At 34.9% G+C, this 19,051-nt stretch overlaps 1 protein-coding gene and 1 long non-coding RNA gene across 2 annotated transcripts; one reads left to right on the forward strand and one right to left on the reverse strand.

Annotated features, from left to right (window-relative positions):
* Window positions 1-2,582: 2,582 nt before the first annotated feature.
* On the reverse strand, window positions 2,583-3,781 carry LOC108481138 (uncharacterized). Its single transcript, XM_017784304.1, has 2 exons — window positions 3,664-3,781; window positions 2,583-3,568 (listed from the first exon to the last, which is right to left on the reverse strand). The coding sequence occupies exons 1-2, from the start codon at window positions 3,779-3,781 to the stop codon at window positions 2,583-2,585; spliced, it is 1,104 nt and encodes a 367-aa protein (XP_017639793.1).
* Window positions 3,782-15,730: 11,949 nt separating this feature from the next.
* Window positions 15,731-17,121, forward strand: LOC128294855 (uncharacterized). Its single transcript, XR_008285166.1, has 3 exons — window positions 15,731-15,776; window positions 16,243-16,327; window positions 17,109-17,121. It is a non-coding gene; the product is annotated as an uncharacterized LOC128294855 (long non-coding RNA).
* Window positions 17,122-19,051: the final 1,930 nt, after the last annotated feature.

A 19,051-nucleotide genomic window follows, 5' to 3' on the forward strand; every position in this document is an offset into this window, starting at 1 on the left:
TTGCTACATCGGGTTTCATCCTTTGGAGCTTCTGCTGAACTGGCTTGCACCCCTTTTTTGTAGGGACACGGTGTACTGCGATATCAGTACTTAAACCAGGCATATCTTGATATGACCATGCAAAGACGTCCTTGAATTCTTGCAACAGCTCAATAAGGTTTTGTCTTGTTTTCTCGTTAACGCAAGTGCCAATTTTAACTTCCCTCCCCTTTTCCAGGGCCACAATCTCAATAGTCTCTTTGTGTGGCAGGATCTGCTCCTCTTCTCGCTCCACTATCCTTAACAAATCGGGAGATAAACCATAATCCTCGTCCTCTTCCAAATCTTGAAGTCCCTCAAAGTACATGTCTCGCTTGAAAGGAAATTTCAGGCTCGTATCAGCATTACTCATGACGTTGACATCCGGGGGCCTATTATGAGTATAAGAGAATACCCAAAGAAAACGAAATGAATAATTCCTTTGTATGTTATGATTGTGTATGAAATGAAAAGGAAGAAAAAATAATTGCTCGAACTGATATATGAAAATGCATTTTTTATTGAAAATAATAATGTTTGAACATGAGCCTATTTCACAAAAGATCCTTATTGTCCCTAGGCTAGAAGACAACAGGTGAGTTTTAGATATTACTCTGTGTTAGCTCTAAAGATTACAGGAATTTCTTCCTTAGTCTAGTTATCCAAAACACTCCCAGGCTCATACGGGCAAATGCCTGATAATTTCCTTTCTATTGCTTCCTCTTTAAATGTGGCGTTGATGCTCCAAATTCCCATCGCATCTTCGGCCATTCCTTCTTTCACCTTTTGCTGTATAGAATGAATAAACCCTCCAGACACAAATATTTGGGAAATGTGGGGGAAGTTCATTGACTCCCACCTGACTTCTGTCCCACTCAATCTTGCTCTTCGCTGTTCTTGTTTCCTTTCAAACTCCTTCTTCACTTGGCTTGCATCTAGCCTGAATCCCAAACCGAAGCGATCTCACTTGCCAACCAAGACTGGCACTCTAACTCGTCCACGGAGGTGCCTCCCGAGTCCTCTACCAGGTAACGCCTCTTTTCCAACTGTCAGCTGCAGGCTCATTTCCGTAGCCCCTGATATCTTAGGTATCGAAATCCTGCTTCCTTCAGCTATAAACATTGCGTTTACAAACTGTAACGATCGAAATGAACATTCAACCTCTTCGTTGTCATTCTCTACGTAGGGTGCATCACTGGTAACTGACGCAATAATGTCCTCCTCCGTATTTATTATTATTAGCCAACCCTCAGTAACCATCTTTAGCTTCTGGTGCAGCAAGGATGGCACTACCCCAGCTAAGTGAATCCAAGGTCTTCCTAATAGACAGTTATAGGAAGGCTTAATATCCATCACGAGGAAATCTACCTCCTATGTGTTTGGGCCAATCTGAAGAGGTACCTCTATCCTCCCCATTACTTTCCTTTCTGTGCCATCAAATGCTCTTACTATGTTCTGACACGTCTTCATATGGGAATTATTTATAGGTAAATGGTTTAACGTAGCCCAAGGTAACATGTTCAATGCGGACCCATTATCAACTAGTACTCCGGGTAGCGTATTCCCCTTACAACATGTAGTAACATGCAGAGCCTTAGTAGACCCTCTACCCCCTGGTGGTATCTCATCATCGTTGAAGGAGATGAAATTGTTAGTGATTATGTTACCGACGAGACAGTCCAATTTGTTAACCGAAATCTCATCCACAACATAGGTTTCGTTCAACACTTTCATCAATATATTGCGGTGAACCTCTGAATTTAACAGTAGAGACAATACCGATATGCGATCCTGTTGTTGGTGTAATTGTTCCACAACACTATATTCACTGTATCTTAGGAACTTTAATAACTCATTGGCTTTATTTTCCATTACTGGCTCATTAACCAGTGGTTCTGATCTCTCTACTTCTTGCTTGAGCATGACGGGTTTCCCTTTTGCTGGTTCGGCTTCTGTGTTTGGCGTGTCAATCGAACCCTGCTTCTTTGAAACTGCTATACTACAGTTATAATTCCAAGGCACCCTATGGCTATCTTTATAAGGGGAAGCTGTTGGCTTCTGGATTATAACTCTTGGTGTAACTCTTGCTTCTACTTCATTAACTCCGGGTTTCGAAATAATTATCACTGGACGGCTGGCTCTGCAGCCTTCTTCACTTGACTCTCCTCCTAGAGAGCATACATCCTCTTCTTTGACAGACTCGAGGAACTCCAATTCCTTATTATCCATTAGACCTTGTACTAGGGCTCTGAACTCAATACAATTCTGGATCTCGTGATCTTTCTCATGATGGAACTCACAGTAGTTCCGTGTATCTTGGATTTTATCCCCCAACCCCTGCGGGACTAAACCTCTTTTCTGCATTTCCTTCTAAATTAGCTTCAATGGGGTTCTCACCTCCGCGATATTCAGCTTAACTTTCCTCCCCATATTCTCAATTATCGCGTTTACCCCTTTATCAGTATGACTGGGCAACGGATTTCCCGTACCAGGTGTATCATTGAATTTTACAACACCTGCTTTGATAAGCCTTTCCACGCACCTTTTGAACGAGGTACAGTTTTCTATCGAGTGCCCCGTATTTCCTTGTGGTATTCACACTGAGCATTTGCGTCGTACCACTTATGGTATGGGGGCTGCAGTGGCTCTAAGTAGAAAGGAGCCACTACATGTGCATCAAACAGACTTTTGTACAACTCCCTATATGTCATTGGTATGGGAGTGAATTGAAACTTCTCTGTATTCTGTCTCATGTTTGGCTCCCGCCTTGGTAAGGCCTGCTGACCTATGACTATCGCCCTTGACTGATTAACAGTGGTAGGTTTTGTGTAGCCTGAGCTCACATTACTTACTTCATTCTCTCTTTTCTTCGGGGCTGACCTTCTCGTGCTCTCCCCAACTTCTATCTTACCCAATCTTATGGCATTTTCGATCATTTCGTCAGACATTACTATGTTTTCAAAACTCTTGGTTGCATTACCTAACATGTGAGTAATGAAAGGCGCTTTCAATGTATTGATGAAGAGCATGGTTGTTTTTTTTTCTAGCAACGGTGGTTGGACCTGTGTAGCGACCTCTCTCCATCTCTGAGCATACTGACGGAAACTTTCGCTTGGCTTCTTCTCCATATTCTGAAGTGTGATCCGGTCAGGTGCTATATTTGTTATATGGCCATACTGCTTCAGGAAGACCTGAGCTAGGTCTTTCCATGACTTGACTTGGGTCCTACTCAATTGATTGTACCATTTCGCTGCAACCCTACTCAAACTGTCCTGAAAACAATGGATCAACAGTTGATCGTTGTTGACATACCCCGTCATCCTTCGATAAAACATCGTAATGTGAGCCTCAGGGCAGCTGGTTCTGTTATATCTTTCAAACTCCAGCATTTTAAACTTCAGGGGAAGTACTAAGTCCGGAACCAAACTCAGTTCCTTTGCATCGATTCCGCAGTAATGATCAGCATTCTCTAACTCCTTGAACTTTTCCTCCAACCATTTGCATCGATCCTCAAATTGTTTTAGGACCTCAGCCTTTGCCTTTTCTACCTCTACCACGTGTCGAAGTCAGGGACCTGGGGGCTTGCCAGATTATCTCCAAGGTTGGTGCTTGATCCTGCTGGGAAGTTTACTGGTGTCGAGGTACCAGTTTGATAAAGAGGTTGGATATTAAAAGACACCCTTGGTGGTTGTGTTTGCATGTTCACTGGCGCAAAACTTGTAGGACAAGCGGAATCCTCATTGTCATTTCCCGTGTCCCCCATAGGGCCTTTTCCTTTGTTAGACCCTCCCTTCAGCAGCTATGTTAGCTGGCTCATCATGTTGTTCTGTGAACTAGCATGTTTTTCTGGGACTCCAACATTTGATCCCTCATCTCCTGCTGGATCCTAGCCAGCTGTTCTTGCATATGAGCTTGCAGTTGCTCTCGCATTTCATTTTTCATTCGTTCTAATTTCTCTAACCTCTGATCCATATCCTTTGTTTTCCTCCGTGTATAATAGCGATGTTCCAATGTAACTAGATAAATTATCACTAATTAATAGGGTTCTTTTATGTAACTCAATGTTTATGATGCTATGCAATGTAAATGCATGACATGGATGCAAAAATGAGACATCGATTCGAATTCAATTCCATTTAGAAAACTTCACTGAAAAACAAAATCTTTTACATAAAATGAATTACATATACGGTCTTGCCTTAACACTCAAAGCTTTTATTTTCCTAAGAAGGCAGGCTAACTCTCGCCCCCGATCTGACTCTAACTCATATTTGACTCCTAGCACATCTGCTTAGACTGCCAAAGTCTGTAAATGATCAGCCACCACCCGTATCTGAGTTATAGCTTCACCCATGAGGTAATCCCGATCTCGGACCTGATCTTGAGATCGGTGAAGTTGCTCCCCTAGTTGCTCATTATTTGCTTCCAATAATTCAATTTGATTCTCACAGTTTTGAAGTGTAGTCTCAAGTTCTTCTACCTTCCCCTTCAAATTCTCGATCTTACTTAGGCTAGCCCTTAATTCAATCACTGAGTTACGACTCCGATGTTGCTGTAGTACCATTTCTAACTCTGCCACCCGAGCTCTTAACATCTATTTTTCATTCTGGCTATCATCCAAACTCTTTTTACAAGTGACTTCTCGAGCTTGAGCATCATGGAACTTTTTCTCCCACCAATCAGCCCTAGCCTTTTCCTCTTGGATTTCTTGCCTCCACTATTCAGACATTTTACCCAAGCCAGCATTTCTCATTGACTTATGCAGCTGCTTGTAATCAGTTTTCAGACTGTCCAGGTCTTCCTCAACCTCTCTCTTTCTCTTTCTCAAATTCTCAGCCTCAGATTTTTGAACATCAACATCCAGCTTTAATTATACTTTTTCCTCCTTTAACTTCTCTATTTTCCTTTCTAACTCCGAGGTTTTCTTTTCGAAGTCTTGCTTTATGATTTCCAATTCAGAGGGGACCACTCGTAGATATTCCTCTATCGGTCGAGCTTCTTCTAAATTTGGCCTCAGGATATTATCGTTAACCCTTCTACTCCACCATTCATTATATTCAAGAGTCACCATTGGATTCACTGCAACTCCCTTTATCCGGCAAGTTTGGTTCCAGGCGTTATAAATCTCACGGCTCTTTTTCTTGGAATCTTTCTCCCCATACGAGAACCCACTCTGAGCTAGCCCATGCATCATTGGTATAAATTGTCTTGATCTATATTGCCTCAATACAAGCAGAGGGGCGTATCCAACGGCTCCTCAAATCCCCAACAATGGGACCCAATCATAACTCCCACATCGGTAGAGAATCTCATCAGAAACCATCTAAAGGGCCTTCCATTCGATATCCTCTTCTTGGAGATTTTGAAGTATCGCCATCCATTTTTCTTCTATTATGTCATCTCTTCTCGATATGGTTACTATCTCCTTCAAAGTTGAGTAATCTCCGAAAAAAGGTCGGTAAGATCCTTTTTCTACCCTCCAAAAGTGGCAATGAAACCATACTAACAAGAGTTGTGCACACCCAATAAATCTGCCTTCACCTGCCCTCCGACATGCACTCAAAGATCTGAAAGTCTCAGCCAAGATTACAGGAACATGAATGACTCCTTTACCAAATCGGTCAAACAGGTCGGCGACTGCTTCATCTACATGCCTTAAAGCCTTAGGGAAAATAACCAAACCATAAATGCTCAAGGCGAAGACATCAACTCTTTTCTTCATATCAGGGTGTGTCAGGATCAGCTCTCTCAATTTCTCCCAAGGGATGCACTTTCCACTGCCTTTCTACTGGACTCGAGCTGCAACCCACTGCTCACTCATCCCAGTGATATTCATCAACCTCTTTACAAAGGTTGGGGTATTGATAGCTCTAGAATAAATCTTATCAACTTGAAACCTCGGACAATGATGCAAGACTGTATATTCCTTGACAGTAGGTGCTAGATCCACCTTTCCAAAAGTAAAACAACTGTAGGCGGAATTTCAAAATTGAGCCATGGCGTGGAACAAATACCTATCTACCTTAACATCGAGGAGATAAGGAATATCACCATAATTACAGTAGAGTAGCTGCTTCATCTTATCATCCCAGTGACTCCATGATTCTTTTTACTCCTGAAGATCATTCTGAACCACACTAATACGGGTAAAGTCCCATAACTCTGACGTGTACTCCTTTGTCAAACTGTCACCTTTCTCCAACTGTGCATTCTCCGACCATCTTTGGACAAACGAGTTGTCTTTCACTTTATCAAAGAATTCGTTCTTCATGGAAAAACTTTCTATTAGTAACCGAACCGTATATCGACACCTCCTTTTATGATGAAAATGTTATGCAATCACTATTAAAGAAAGAGGGAAAAACACAAGTCAGAATTATGCATAAGAATAGAAATCTAAGCAATCAAGAAATTATCAAACGCCTATTCGGGAAACCACTAGGGCTAGGTGTAATTCTACCTAAGGCGAGTTTCTACTGCTCACTATATGTGGTTTAGTTCTAAAGTAAAGGTACCTGAATTAGCAGATTCCTCGATCTTCGCCCATTATAGGTTCATATGGATTAAGTTCGGTTCAGGGGAATACATTTCCCTATGCCCATGGCGGAGGTGAAAACTTCACGAAGACATAAGTACGGATGTATTCCGGAAGCGATCCCCTAGCCCATGCGGAGGTGAAAACCTCACGAAAGCATAGTTTCTCATTCCCACTTAAAAGGTGTAACCACAACGGTCATGCGATATGATGCGAGAGTATATAAAGAAATTCAACGGAAAAAACAAACTCAACAAGGACACAGAAAATGCAAAGCGAGGATCGTGTATTTTTAGAAAAATTGAATTTCTAAATTTCAACAAGAAGATAGAAAATAATCAATTTACAGCTCGACTCTCTTATTGTCCACAGTGGAGTCGCCAAGCTGTCGAAACTATTTTTTTGAAAACGGAAAATTGACTTTTGAAAACGAAAAGTTGGGAGTCGCCAGCAATCGTTTTTAATAGGGTGTGATTGGATCACCTCAAAACACGGTCGTTTTTAATAAATAAATAAAATTTTCAAAACGACGATTTTAGTCTGCGAAAATAGAAAACCAGTTCGGGAGTCAGTTACGTACGAGGAAGGATTAGCACCCTCGACACGCCCAAAATTGGTACTTGATTGATTATTTAGTGTCTTAATGTCGAAAATTAAAGATTTGGACAGAGTTCAAAACGCGATTCTCCTTTTATTGGCTTTTAAAACATTTAGGTAAGTCAAATGTGTATTAAAGACCATCTCACCTCAAGGTAAAACATTACATCCAATACGTTAGGACACAACATTTTTTACCCTCAATTGTGAGCTTACCTTTAAAACGTGCGTTTTAGCCTTAAGAGGATATTCGAATATTCAAAACAAACAAAGAAAGCGAAACCCAATACTTTAGGGCACGATTCTTCGAATTCTTTAAATACTGAACATTGCCTTTATTTTGAAAATTTTTTAGAATGAACTGGTAAGAGGATATTTGAATATTCAAGACAAACAAAGAAAGCGAAACCCAGTACGTTAGAGCAGATTCTTCGAATTCTTTAAATACCGAACATTGCCTTTATTTTGAAAAATTTTGAGAGAAGATCAATGGATAAATGAATTAAGGACATAGATTTTTTTAAAAATGATGATAATAGACAACATGAAAATAATAATATGAGAATAATGCTAACCATATATAAATAATAAAAATAATAATAATAGTAATTAATAGAAATAATTAATAAAACAACAATAATAATAAATACAATAATGTAATAAACATTGTGCTAATAGTATTAATAATAATATTAAAAACATGATGATAATAACAAAAAATATGTTGACGATAACATTAAATATGGGGATAATAGTAAAAAAATAAAAAAATTGGAATAACAATGTTAAATTAGTAATAGTGAGAAGTAGTAAATAATAATAATTTGATATAAAATGGTAACCGATAATAAACAATGGTATAAAAAATAATATAATAAGTCTATGTATAATAGAAATTTATATTTAAAATAATTAACTTCGCTTAAAATATATTTATATATATTTACATAATAAATATATAATAAATAGATAATATAATAATATGAAACATAACTCAAATTAATTAAATTAATAGAAAATAAAAAAACAAATATAAAAATAATGAGAATAAAGCTCAAATTAATTAATTTAACAGTAAAATAACAAAAATAAAAAAGGGTTAAATTGAATTAAAAATGAAAACTTTGGGGTCAAATCAGAAAGGAAATAAAATTAGAGGTAAACTCCCTCTCTTTTTCCTTCTTTCGTTTGTGTAAAGAAAAAATGTGAATACCAAAGTAAACAAAATTGAATAATATAAAAAGTTACCTTAAAAATCTGATTTGTATTCTCTTTGATTTCGTATGTGTATCCTCTAAAAAATTCCCCCCAAAAATCCTCTAAAAATCTTCTCCAAATCCCCCCATACAATAGTTTTTCCATAGCTTTTATAGTCAAATTTTACAACTTATAACAAGTCGGGTGATGGAGGTAGTGGGGGTGATGGAGGTAATGGACAGTTTAGTAGGGTGTGGGGGTGATGGAGGTAGTGGATGGTTTAGTAGGGTGATGGAGTTAGTGGTCGGTTTAGTGGGGTGTTTAATTTGGGTTGGTTTGCTTGGGCCCGGGCAGAAATTTGGTCCTACAAAGTTTATCACTTTCATGTATATATATACTTATATAATTCTTCTTCGATGTAAATTTTATAATTTAATTTATACTTAAATTTAAAATCTATCACACATTTTAGTTTGTGTGATCTAACATCATTAGAATGTAATAACGTAATATTGATATCTAATAATATAATACGTGGTGATCTAATATTGTGACACATGATAAGCATTAATAAAAAATTTAAAAAAATCTAAAATTATATAAATTTTATGAAAAATAACTAGACAAATGGATATCTAAATTTAAATGATCTTGGATGTCATTTTATCCAAATTCATTCTGGTTTTGATTTTTTATATATTTTTTTAAATTTCAAAATCATAATATAAAAGTTTGATAATTTTAGAAAAATTTCTTTTCTTATTTTTTAAAATTTTTATACTTTTTGGATAATTTTTTTATCTTCTAAAATATTCTTTCATCTTCAATAAGGCCGTCCGCTTGGCTTTATTTTTGCTCGGATCTCTTCTCCTTACCTATCACTTTTTTATACACTAAATGGATCATTCAATTTTTCATCATTATCGTTATCATATTATTAATATTATTGTTGTTAATGATTTTGGTTGAACAAAAATTCTTAATGTTAATAAATTATCATGCTTTTTAAGGAAATATTAAAAAATATACTTTTTAATAAATTTTCATGATTTTTTAATTCTTTGAAGTTTTGTGAAGTATTGATTTTGTAGCATTTGATTTTATATACTTGATATTCGTACAATTAATTTTTATTAAAATTAAAAATATATAAAATTATTTAAAAAAACATGTCATGAATGAATTTGAATAACATAATGTTTGGTTTCATTTCATTATGGACTTCTGTTTGTCCAAATTTATTCTAGATGTGAAATAAATTTTTATAAATTTATAATTTTTTATATTTATTTAAGCTTGCATATGTGCCATAATATGAAGTTGTCACATGTTATATTATTGGTTGTTGATGTCAAGTCATCATATTCTAATAATGTTATAGTATAGGTACCAATATGTGTGATGATTCCAAACTTAGATACTAGTTAGGTCCAAAAGAAAATTAAATACCAAGTACAAGAAACCAAGTTAAGGGAACAATACATATATTAACCTATTTGTAAACAACTTTCGATCGAGGGCAAAGCAGAATGATTTTTAGGGGCGGATGAAATTTTAATTTTTATAATCTATATCTTTATAATTTGTAAATGATTAAATCAAATTTTTATAATTTTATGGGGGCTAAAGTAAAATTTTACTTTTACTAATTTAAAATTTTTAAAAATTATAAAGGCCTAAATAGCAAATTTACAGTTTAGGAGGGGCCCCAGTCCCCTGGCTTCACCCCTACTTGCGATCCTATCAAGAACTTATGATGACCATTATTTCAATATATATCTATACTAGTTTTTTTCATGTGATGCACAAGTTAATTATGTGTATTACTTAAAATAGGCATGACATCAAATTTAGCCCTCAACGATTACATGTCACATTCCAAAAATAGAGCTAAAAGAAATATGGATAAAAAATTAGGAATTTCTTTTTAGAAAAAAATAGGGCAAGAGAATTAGAAGGCCTTAAAAGTTATTTCTTCTAAGAATTAATAAGAATGAGTTTGTTAGTTTAGTGGTACGACCTTAACTTACTCTTAAACCTCAAGTTTGAAATCCCTTGTGTGCATTTAGCTAAAATATTTTATTTCCTTATTTTTACCCCATAAAAGTGCCGAATTTTCAAACTAGCCTAACCCAAAAATTATTTTTTTTAAATTCAGTCCTTAATTTAAAATCAACCCCAATTTTAAAATAATTCATAATCCTATTGAAATTAGGGAAAAAAGTTTATAAATAACCAAGTTTTTCAAACCTTAGAATTCTTAACCTAGAGAATTTTTCAAAAAAAAACTCCTAAAAGATATTTATTTTTCTCCACCATTTCCAAATAAAATTTCAAACAAAAGGATTCAAAGTTTTCAAAATCAATCCTTTCCTCTCAAGTGTATCGTCAATCTCCTCTTCTAAATTAAGGTTTGTGTCTTCAAATCAAGTGTGGGATCTAATTTAGACCATTATGTATGATTAATTAAAATTGGGTAGTATGTATGAGAACACCCCTTATTATGCGAACTCTATTGCATGAGCGACCCTCCCCTGTATTACGAACTACCTTGCATGTACGAACTCTCCTGTATCGCAAACACCCCCTTAGTTGCGAACCCCAGTGTTGTGAACCCCTATAGACAAGCCCATATGTGAACCCTCATGACTTTTAGTATAGGATTTAATATGCGAACCCCTATAGACAAGCCCCCTCATGCGACCCATATGTAAAACCATATAGGACTAAATACACGAGCTCCAAGAATATACATGCGACCCATATGATAATGCATGCGAACCTTACATGTTATTTATGTGAACCCTATCTGTTTATGACATGCAAACCCCCTATGATTTATATGTGAACCCTAGGTTATGATATATGAACCCTAAGTTGTTATTACATGCGTGGCCATATTAATACATGTGAACTACTTGTATGATTATTACATGCGAACCCCTTACATGTTACATGCGAACCCTACATGTTGTCTATGCGAACTCTGTATATGTGAACACTAGGTGCCAACTCTGTATGCACGAACCTCTAGATGCAAACTCTACTTGTGCCAACACTAGGTGCGAACTTTGCATGTGCAAACCCCTAGGTGCGAACTCAGTATGCACGAACTCTGTATGTGCAAACCCTTAGGTGTGAACCCTACTTACGTGAACCCCTAAGTGTGTGAGCCTATATATGCAACCCTATATGTGTGATTCCTGTGCAAACCCTACTTATGTATGTGTTAGCCAAATTCAGTATGTTAAAATGCTTGAAGTTGTTGTATATGTAATACTATTTTTAATTCGCATAAATTAATTACTTATGTGAAATTGGTGCGAATGGATGCATGAACACATGCCGTTATATGTTAAAACAGATTGATGAAAAACAACATATCATGCTAAGTATATGTGCATAATTCATGAAATTGAGAGTGGAGAATGGAGGACTTCCATAGGAAATAGTGACAATTTAAGTCCATATCGAAAGACAGTACTGCACGAAGTAGGTGGTAGTTTCATCAAAACTGGATTAAACAGAGATGATAGTTAAAAAGCCATCAAAATCGGGCAACCAGGATGGTAAGTTGTTGTACTAAAAGTTAGCGTCACAAATGACAAGTGAACAACCATCTTCATCGGGAAATCTAGAATGGTTAGTTATTGATATGTGTGTTGGAGTGTCGAGTAATGCTCGAGGGTAGATAGGATAGATGAGTGGGGAATTAAAATTATAATTGAATCACATCATAAGTATATATTGTACATGCATGGATTTATAATTCTTATGTCATGCTTAAATTGCTTTTATGCCATGAATTGAATGCTTTACTATTGTAGAAATATATAAAATAGTTTAGAAACTGGACTCACACTGAGTTGTCATAAGTTCACTCTCCTTTTTTTTTCTTACCTCTCAAGTAGCGTAGAGAACTAAGTCTTAGAATGGCATCAGAGGGACATCGAATTAGCAGTTTATTTTTACTTTTAATTAAAAATTTCCATTAAAAGTTATTATTATTATTTAATTCTTTTTGGGTTGTAATTGTTAAATATTTCCTAGTTTTACATCTTAGGTTTGAGATTATTTAATTTATTAGGATACTTAATTAAAACTCTGATGAATGCATGCTATATGATTTAGAAAACTAATATTCATAAATGTTTTCCGTTGCTTTACAATGTACTTAAACTTTTGATAGTTCTTTTCTTAAAAACCTAAAAGTCGTTTTCTCAAAACTTCACATTAATCAACGCAATAAATAAATGAATGAGTCAAGTCGGTTTAATGAATGAATATTTTCCTAAAATGCAATAGATCAACTTCCTTACAAATCAACGTAAGTAAAAGAATGGCTTTACAGGATCACTTTGGTGATCGAATGTAACGCCTTCGACTTAGTTGAAACTCTTAAGTCGGGTCGGGGGTTTAAAATTACATATTTTGTCAATTTGACACTTATTTTTTTTTTGAACTAAATTTGACCATTAGTATTTCAAAAAGAGACATTAAAAAGGAATAAGGGCCATTAAAATATATTAAAAATATATATTTTATTAAAAATATAATACTATTCTTTATAACTTATTAACATTAAAAATATTTTAACATAATTTAAAAGATTCTTTAAATTTTCAATTAAATATTTAGTTACAACTATAAAAAAAATTGGTTAGAAAGCATATTAAATGAAAATAATTTAAGGGTATTTTCATTTGTAATCAAATTTTAAGTAATTAAATTTTAAAAATGAAAATAGTTTATAAAGGTAAAGTGAGTAAAGCAATATAGCCAAACCCAAAATTACATTTCGAGAGATAAAAAGTTAAAATTCCTTTTATTAAAATTTTATGTACAACAGTAATTAAAATTTATATCAAACACTTAAATCGTGTAATTTTATCTTCACTTTTGTTATTGTATAAAAAAATTTATTATTTAGAGAAACCACGTGATGAAGGCACGTTTTAATTAAACAAATATATTTAATTTAATTACTAAACATGTTTTAATTAAATAAAACTATTAACTTATTTAATTTAGTGAAACCACGTACGTAATACAATATATTAAAATGCTATTATTTCTCAATACCAAGCAAAACGTTAAAAGAATCAAAATTGAAAATATATCAAAATAATTGAAAATGTAATTAGAATGTTAAATTATAACTCATGTCGACCACTTAATTTTTTTTTTTCAAAATGTTTCGATACACTACTAAATATATAAATGATAGGCCAACGCCAATGAAACTTCCTAAGAACATATTCATTTTCTTAATAAAAGGTAAAGTAGAGATCGAATTTAAAAATAATGTCAACTAAAAATTTAAATATAAAATTTTTATTATTTCACATCGAGAAAATATTTATCAAACATAATATTTACACTAATAATGAAAACCTTAAAAAAAATCCCAAGAACATATTGAATAGTTTTTAAGATCAATAATTGAAGAATTGATGCAGATAGGCATAGGCCCTCTTATTTCGATGTGTTTTTGCTAGGATTTCAATGTACAATATGAAGGCAGCCCATGTGATTCCAAAGACCTGATGGTGATTTGTTTAAAGCCGTACCAGAAAATGTTTTGTTATTTATTATTTATTTATGACTAGATTTTAATATTTATTTTAACATATTTATATTACTATCTACTTTATAAAAATATCACGTTTAAAATGGAATTAGTTGAGCAATAAATGGATTCTGAATTCCAAATATGTAACTCAGTTTTGGTTTAAAATAAAAAAATAAGTATGAAATGATAGATTGTCTTGCCCAAACATATAAAATTTTAAAGAAACTAATAATGATTCTTTTACCCAACTTGATAAAATTACAGTATTCCAGTTAATTTCTTGGTAGACTACTATTACATTCCAGTTAAAATCGCAGGTAACAAATATTTATATTATATTTTGTACATCTTAAAATTAGATTTAAGTATGAAATGGAATTCCACCTAAATAATGATATTTTTCTCGATTCTTTGAGGAAATGAATAAATAATTTTCGAGTTTTCTAATTGAGTCTTAATTCAATTGATTTTAGTATTATTGTCAATGTAAAAGACATAAATTTAAACACATTAAAACGTATTTATCTTTTTATTTAAATATAAAAATGTATAAGAAGGGACTATATATTATTTTAGATATCCCATAAAAATATATATATATATTTTACCACATGAGACATTATTTGTTAGACTTTTCCTTCAAACACCACTAATGGATCCACTAGATCCCACTAAAAGGGCTAGATAGTTGTAAAACAAAGATTCCAAGCACTAGAAAAAATGTTGTCTAAACTTGGTAGATTTTTTAACATTTGCTTTCGCTAAATTATTTGCTTCAATGTTTATTTCTATGAGGATTTTAGTCAGGTCCCAACGCTTTTCAACACTAAAGCAGTCATCGATATATATATTTTTTCAATTGAATTTAAGATGTTAAGTGATACTTTTTTTCATTAAAAAATTGTAAAAAGAAAAAAAAAAGAGATGGAATTATTAGAGTGGGTGGTTGGAAGAAAAATGAGGCAATACACAGAAAGTTATTCAAAAATAAGGGAAGGTGGTGGGTTGGAATAGAAAGTGTGAGTATGCTGGAAAATTTTTTAACGACATGTAAAAAATAGTATATTTTCGGTTGGGGTCAACCTGTCCAATACTTTCTCATTTAGTTAGTTTGTAATAGGTGAAATCCAATTTATTTGGACTCAAAAGTCAATACCACAAAAGATTTTTTATTTTTTGAAGAAAAATAAAATAATGAATACATAGACATGATACATGGTGCATATAATGCATAAAACAATATAAGCTGAATGTGCACAAATGTCACTGCTCACAGAAAAAGCTTAAATAAAAGAGATAAACAAATTCACAATAATTGCAACACTGAATGATTCAAAAGTAATCTATAGATGTATCACCTTGATCAAATCACCGATGTATGCCTTCTTTGTAACAGCCCGATTTTGGGCCTAGTCGAAACAGTGGTTTCAGAACCACTATTCCGAAGTTAGAGAAATTATTTTAATATTATTTTATGTGTGATGACATGATTATAAAAGTGCATGAAAAATTTGATGAATAAATTTTAGCATTTGAGAGCTTAATTGCGAAAAAAGACTAAATCGCATAAAGGGTAAAAGTTCAATTTCACTGGATAGACATACCAAATAGCTAGAGAACCAAAATTAAGGGTTTTTAAAGAGCAAATAAGCCCTTATTTATGGCATGGTCGGCCATAGAGACAATGAGAGTCAAAAAGTCAAAAATGTAGAAGGGTTGGTATTTGATGACATGAGCTATTTGAGTAAAATAAAGAAAAGTTGTCATCTTTTTTCTCTTCTTCTCTACACCACCGAAATTTCAGCCATTTTAGGGGTTTTTGAGCTTCAAAACTTCAGCAACTTGTAACCCTCTCAAGTAAGTGGTTTTGATGGTCTTTCTTGATGATTTTTGTTCTTTTAGAACCCTTGTAGCATGAGCTTTCAAATGAGGGGACTATATTGCAAAATGGTTGAAAGTCTAGGGTTTTACCATGAAAGAGTTCATGTTGTTTTCTGAAATTTTATGAAGAAAATGAATCATAGTTGTGAGATAAATAACTTTTGTGAAAAGATTTCTCATGAAAACCCTAAAAAGGGTCATTTTGCATAAGTTGTAGAATAGGTGATAAATGTATGATATAATGAGAATTTTGGGTTACTCCTAGTATAAAAAGTATTTGACTAGGCAATGAGAAAATGTGATAAAACTCGATTTTCGGGTCTAAGGGTAAAATGGATATTTTGTAAAAGTCTAGGGGCAAAACGGTCATTTTACCAAGGTATGAGTCTTAAGTTGAATTAAATGATTTGTGTATTAAATAAGCTAATTTTTGACATTTTAGATCAAGAGAAACGTGATTCGGGTCTTGATCGAGGAAAGAATAAAGGTTACGATGATTAAGCTTGTTTCTATCATTTTGCACTGAGGTAAGTAAATGTGTCATTTTAGCTTACTTTTAAAAGTTTTATTTTTATCGGGTATCATAATCTTAATCAATACCATGAAAGCATAAATAATGCGATATAAGAGTAACTTAAATTATGAACAAGTGCGACAACATCAAGTTAGATACGAAATCATGTTGAACCTCGGAAATACTATAGGATACAAAAGGTGAGTCATGAGAAATTGAGTGGTCTGAACTCATGAGTTGAGTCTAAGTTCATGAGATAAGTAAAATATGTAATGTGGGTCCGGGTACTGACTTTGTGTGCAGACTCGTGAGTAGCTCAATGAGCGGGTATTACATGACAGAGTTATAGGGTCCAGGTACTGACTTGGTAAAAAGACCCGTGAGTAGCTCAATTATGCAAGTATTACAAAGTATGAGGTAGCCTTGGCTACTTGTATAGCTTTTAGGAGTAAACTATCCATGTATCCATTGGTATTTCCGAGTGTTCAATAAGTAACTTGGTGAATGGGTTGGTGATACTTCCAATGAGGTATATTAGTAGAGAGAATGAACTTGAGTATTTTAAAGGTAATTATAGGTATGTATACTAAAATCTCTAATAAGACCTTAGTATGTGATGAGATGTAGCAAGTACGCATAAAAGAAGTGAAGGGCAAGATAGTGAGCTTAAAATGATACATTATTTAAGTATGACAAGCCATTGTTTGACAAATGTGTTTCTAATCAAACTTATTTGCATATATGAACTTACTAAGCTCCCATGCTTACCCTCTTTCCTTTCCCTTTTCTTATAGTGCCGCCAAAGTAATTCGAGAATCATCGACTATGTTGGGGAAGCCAGTCACACTATCCTCGGAGCACTTGGTATAGCTAGTTTTATCATTTTGAATATGGCATGTATAGAAACTCTTGAATTTGTTTTGGTGTCACATTATTTTGGGGCCAAATGTGTTGGCTTGTTTTAGTATTTGACTCATTTTGTATAAGGCCATGAAAATGGCTAATATTTAAAGTTATTATATGAATGCAAGATAGTTTTTCTTGAATATATGAAATGTATTTAGGCCATAGCTATGGTTGCTTGGTTGAGAAATCATATTAAGTTAGTTTTGATATGTTGGTTGGTGTTAAAATTGTGTTTCAGAATGGCAAAAAAGCTTGGTAGAGAGCCTTATATTGTCCACACGGGTAGACACACGGGCTTGTGTCTAGGCTGTGTGTGACACACAGCCAGCCCCATGGGCGTGTTGTCCGGCTGTGTGTCCCATGTATGTAAAAATTTTAAGTCAGTATACATGGTAGTAAACACACGGGCAGAGACAATGCCGTGTGTCTCAACTGAGTGGAGGACAAGGCCTCTAGCCACGGGCATATGCCTTGGCCATGTGACCCTTAAGGGCCGCTGACGTGAAAAACAAAATATCAAGGTTATTAGACATGGGCTAGGACACAGGCGTGTCATGACCATGTGAAGGGCACGGGCCATAGACACAGACGTGTGTCCTACCTTGTGAAAACCCCTGTAGGTTCGAATGTAGAATTTAATTTACACGAGCTTGGGGCACGGGTGTTTCCCCTTGTGTTTAGTGCGTGTAAACCACACGGGCCATCAGCACGACCATGTCATAATAGCTACATGGGCGTGTTGTCTTTCCACATAGGCGTGTGCCCTGTTTCAAGGGTCATCTTTATTAAGTCTGTTTAAGGATCTGAGTTAGTTCTAAATGGCTTCTAATGAGTGTTTGAGGCCTCGTAGGCCCATATTAAGGAGTTTAGACAAAGTCTGAATTTTTTTTTGAATTTGATCAAGTCTTGGTGACTCAAAAACGTTTGAATGCATGTGTTTAAGTTCAGTAATGCCTCGTATTTTGTCTTGGCTTAGGGCATGAGTGTGGGGTATTACATTTAGTGGTATCAGAGCTATGGTTTTATCGATTCTTGGACTATCCTAGCGTGTACGAGTTTAGCTATACATGCCATAGATAAATTGTGATAGTGTGGTGGCTCCTGATTTTGTTATTATGTTTTCTTATAGTAATGGATCCCGATCGAACTATAGCGGACGATGTAAAAAGTAATGCACCGGCTCCTGCTGAAGAGGTGGTGCCATCCGATAATCGACCTTCTGCGATTAGTCAAGGAGGAGGAGAAGGGGCCCGAGAAGCTTTTCTCCACATGATGAATGAATGGTACACGGAGTTCGTCCGAGCGGACCCGAATGCTCAACCTTCTCCACCTCCACCTATTCCTCAACCTATCCCTGTAGCACCCCAGGGTATGGATTTTGTGAGATTGAATAGACCTCTAGTGGACAAGATCCAAAAGCATAGAGCCGAGGAGTTCCGTGCTAATAAAGATGACGATCCCGAAAGGGCAGAGTTCTAGTTTGAAAATACCATTAGGGTATTCGATGAATTATCTTGTACTTCCAAAGAATGCTTGAAGTGTGCTATATCCTTGTTCAAGGACTCAGCATACCACTGGTGGAAGACATTGGTTTTAGTGGTACCTCAGGAGAAGGTCACCTGGAATTCTTATAAGAAGAATTCCGGAAGAAATATATTAGTGAGAGATTCATGGATCAAAAGCGTAAGGAGTTTCTTGACTTGAAACAAGGCCCCGTGACGGTTATTGAATATGAAAGGGAGTTCGTCCGACTCAGTAAGTATGCCCGGAAGTGTGTGTCCTCTGAGGCTAAGATGTGTCGAAGGTTTGAGGATGAACTGCATGAGGATAT

The sequence above is a fragment of the Gossypium arboreum genome, chromosome 1 (genome assembly GCF_025698485.1).
Source record: "Gossypium arboreum isolate Shixiya-1 chromosome 1, ASM2569848v2, whole genome shotgun sequence".
NCBI lineage: Eukaryota > Viridiplantae > Streptophyta > Magnoliopsida > Malvales > Malvaceae > Gossypium > Gossypium arboreum.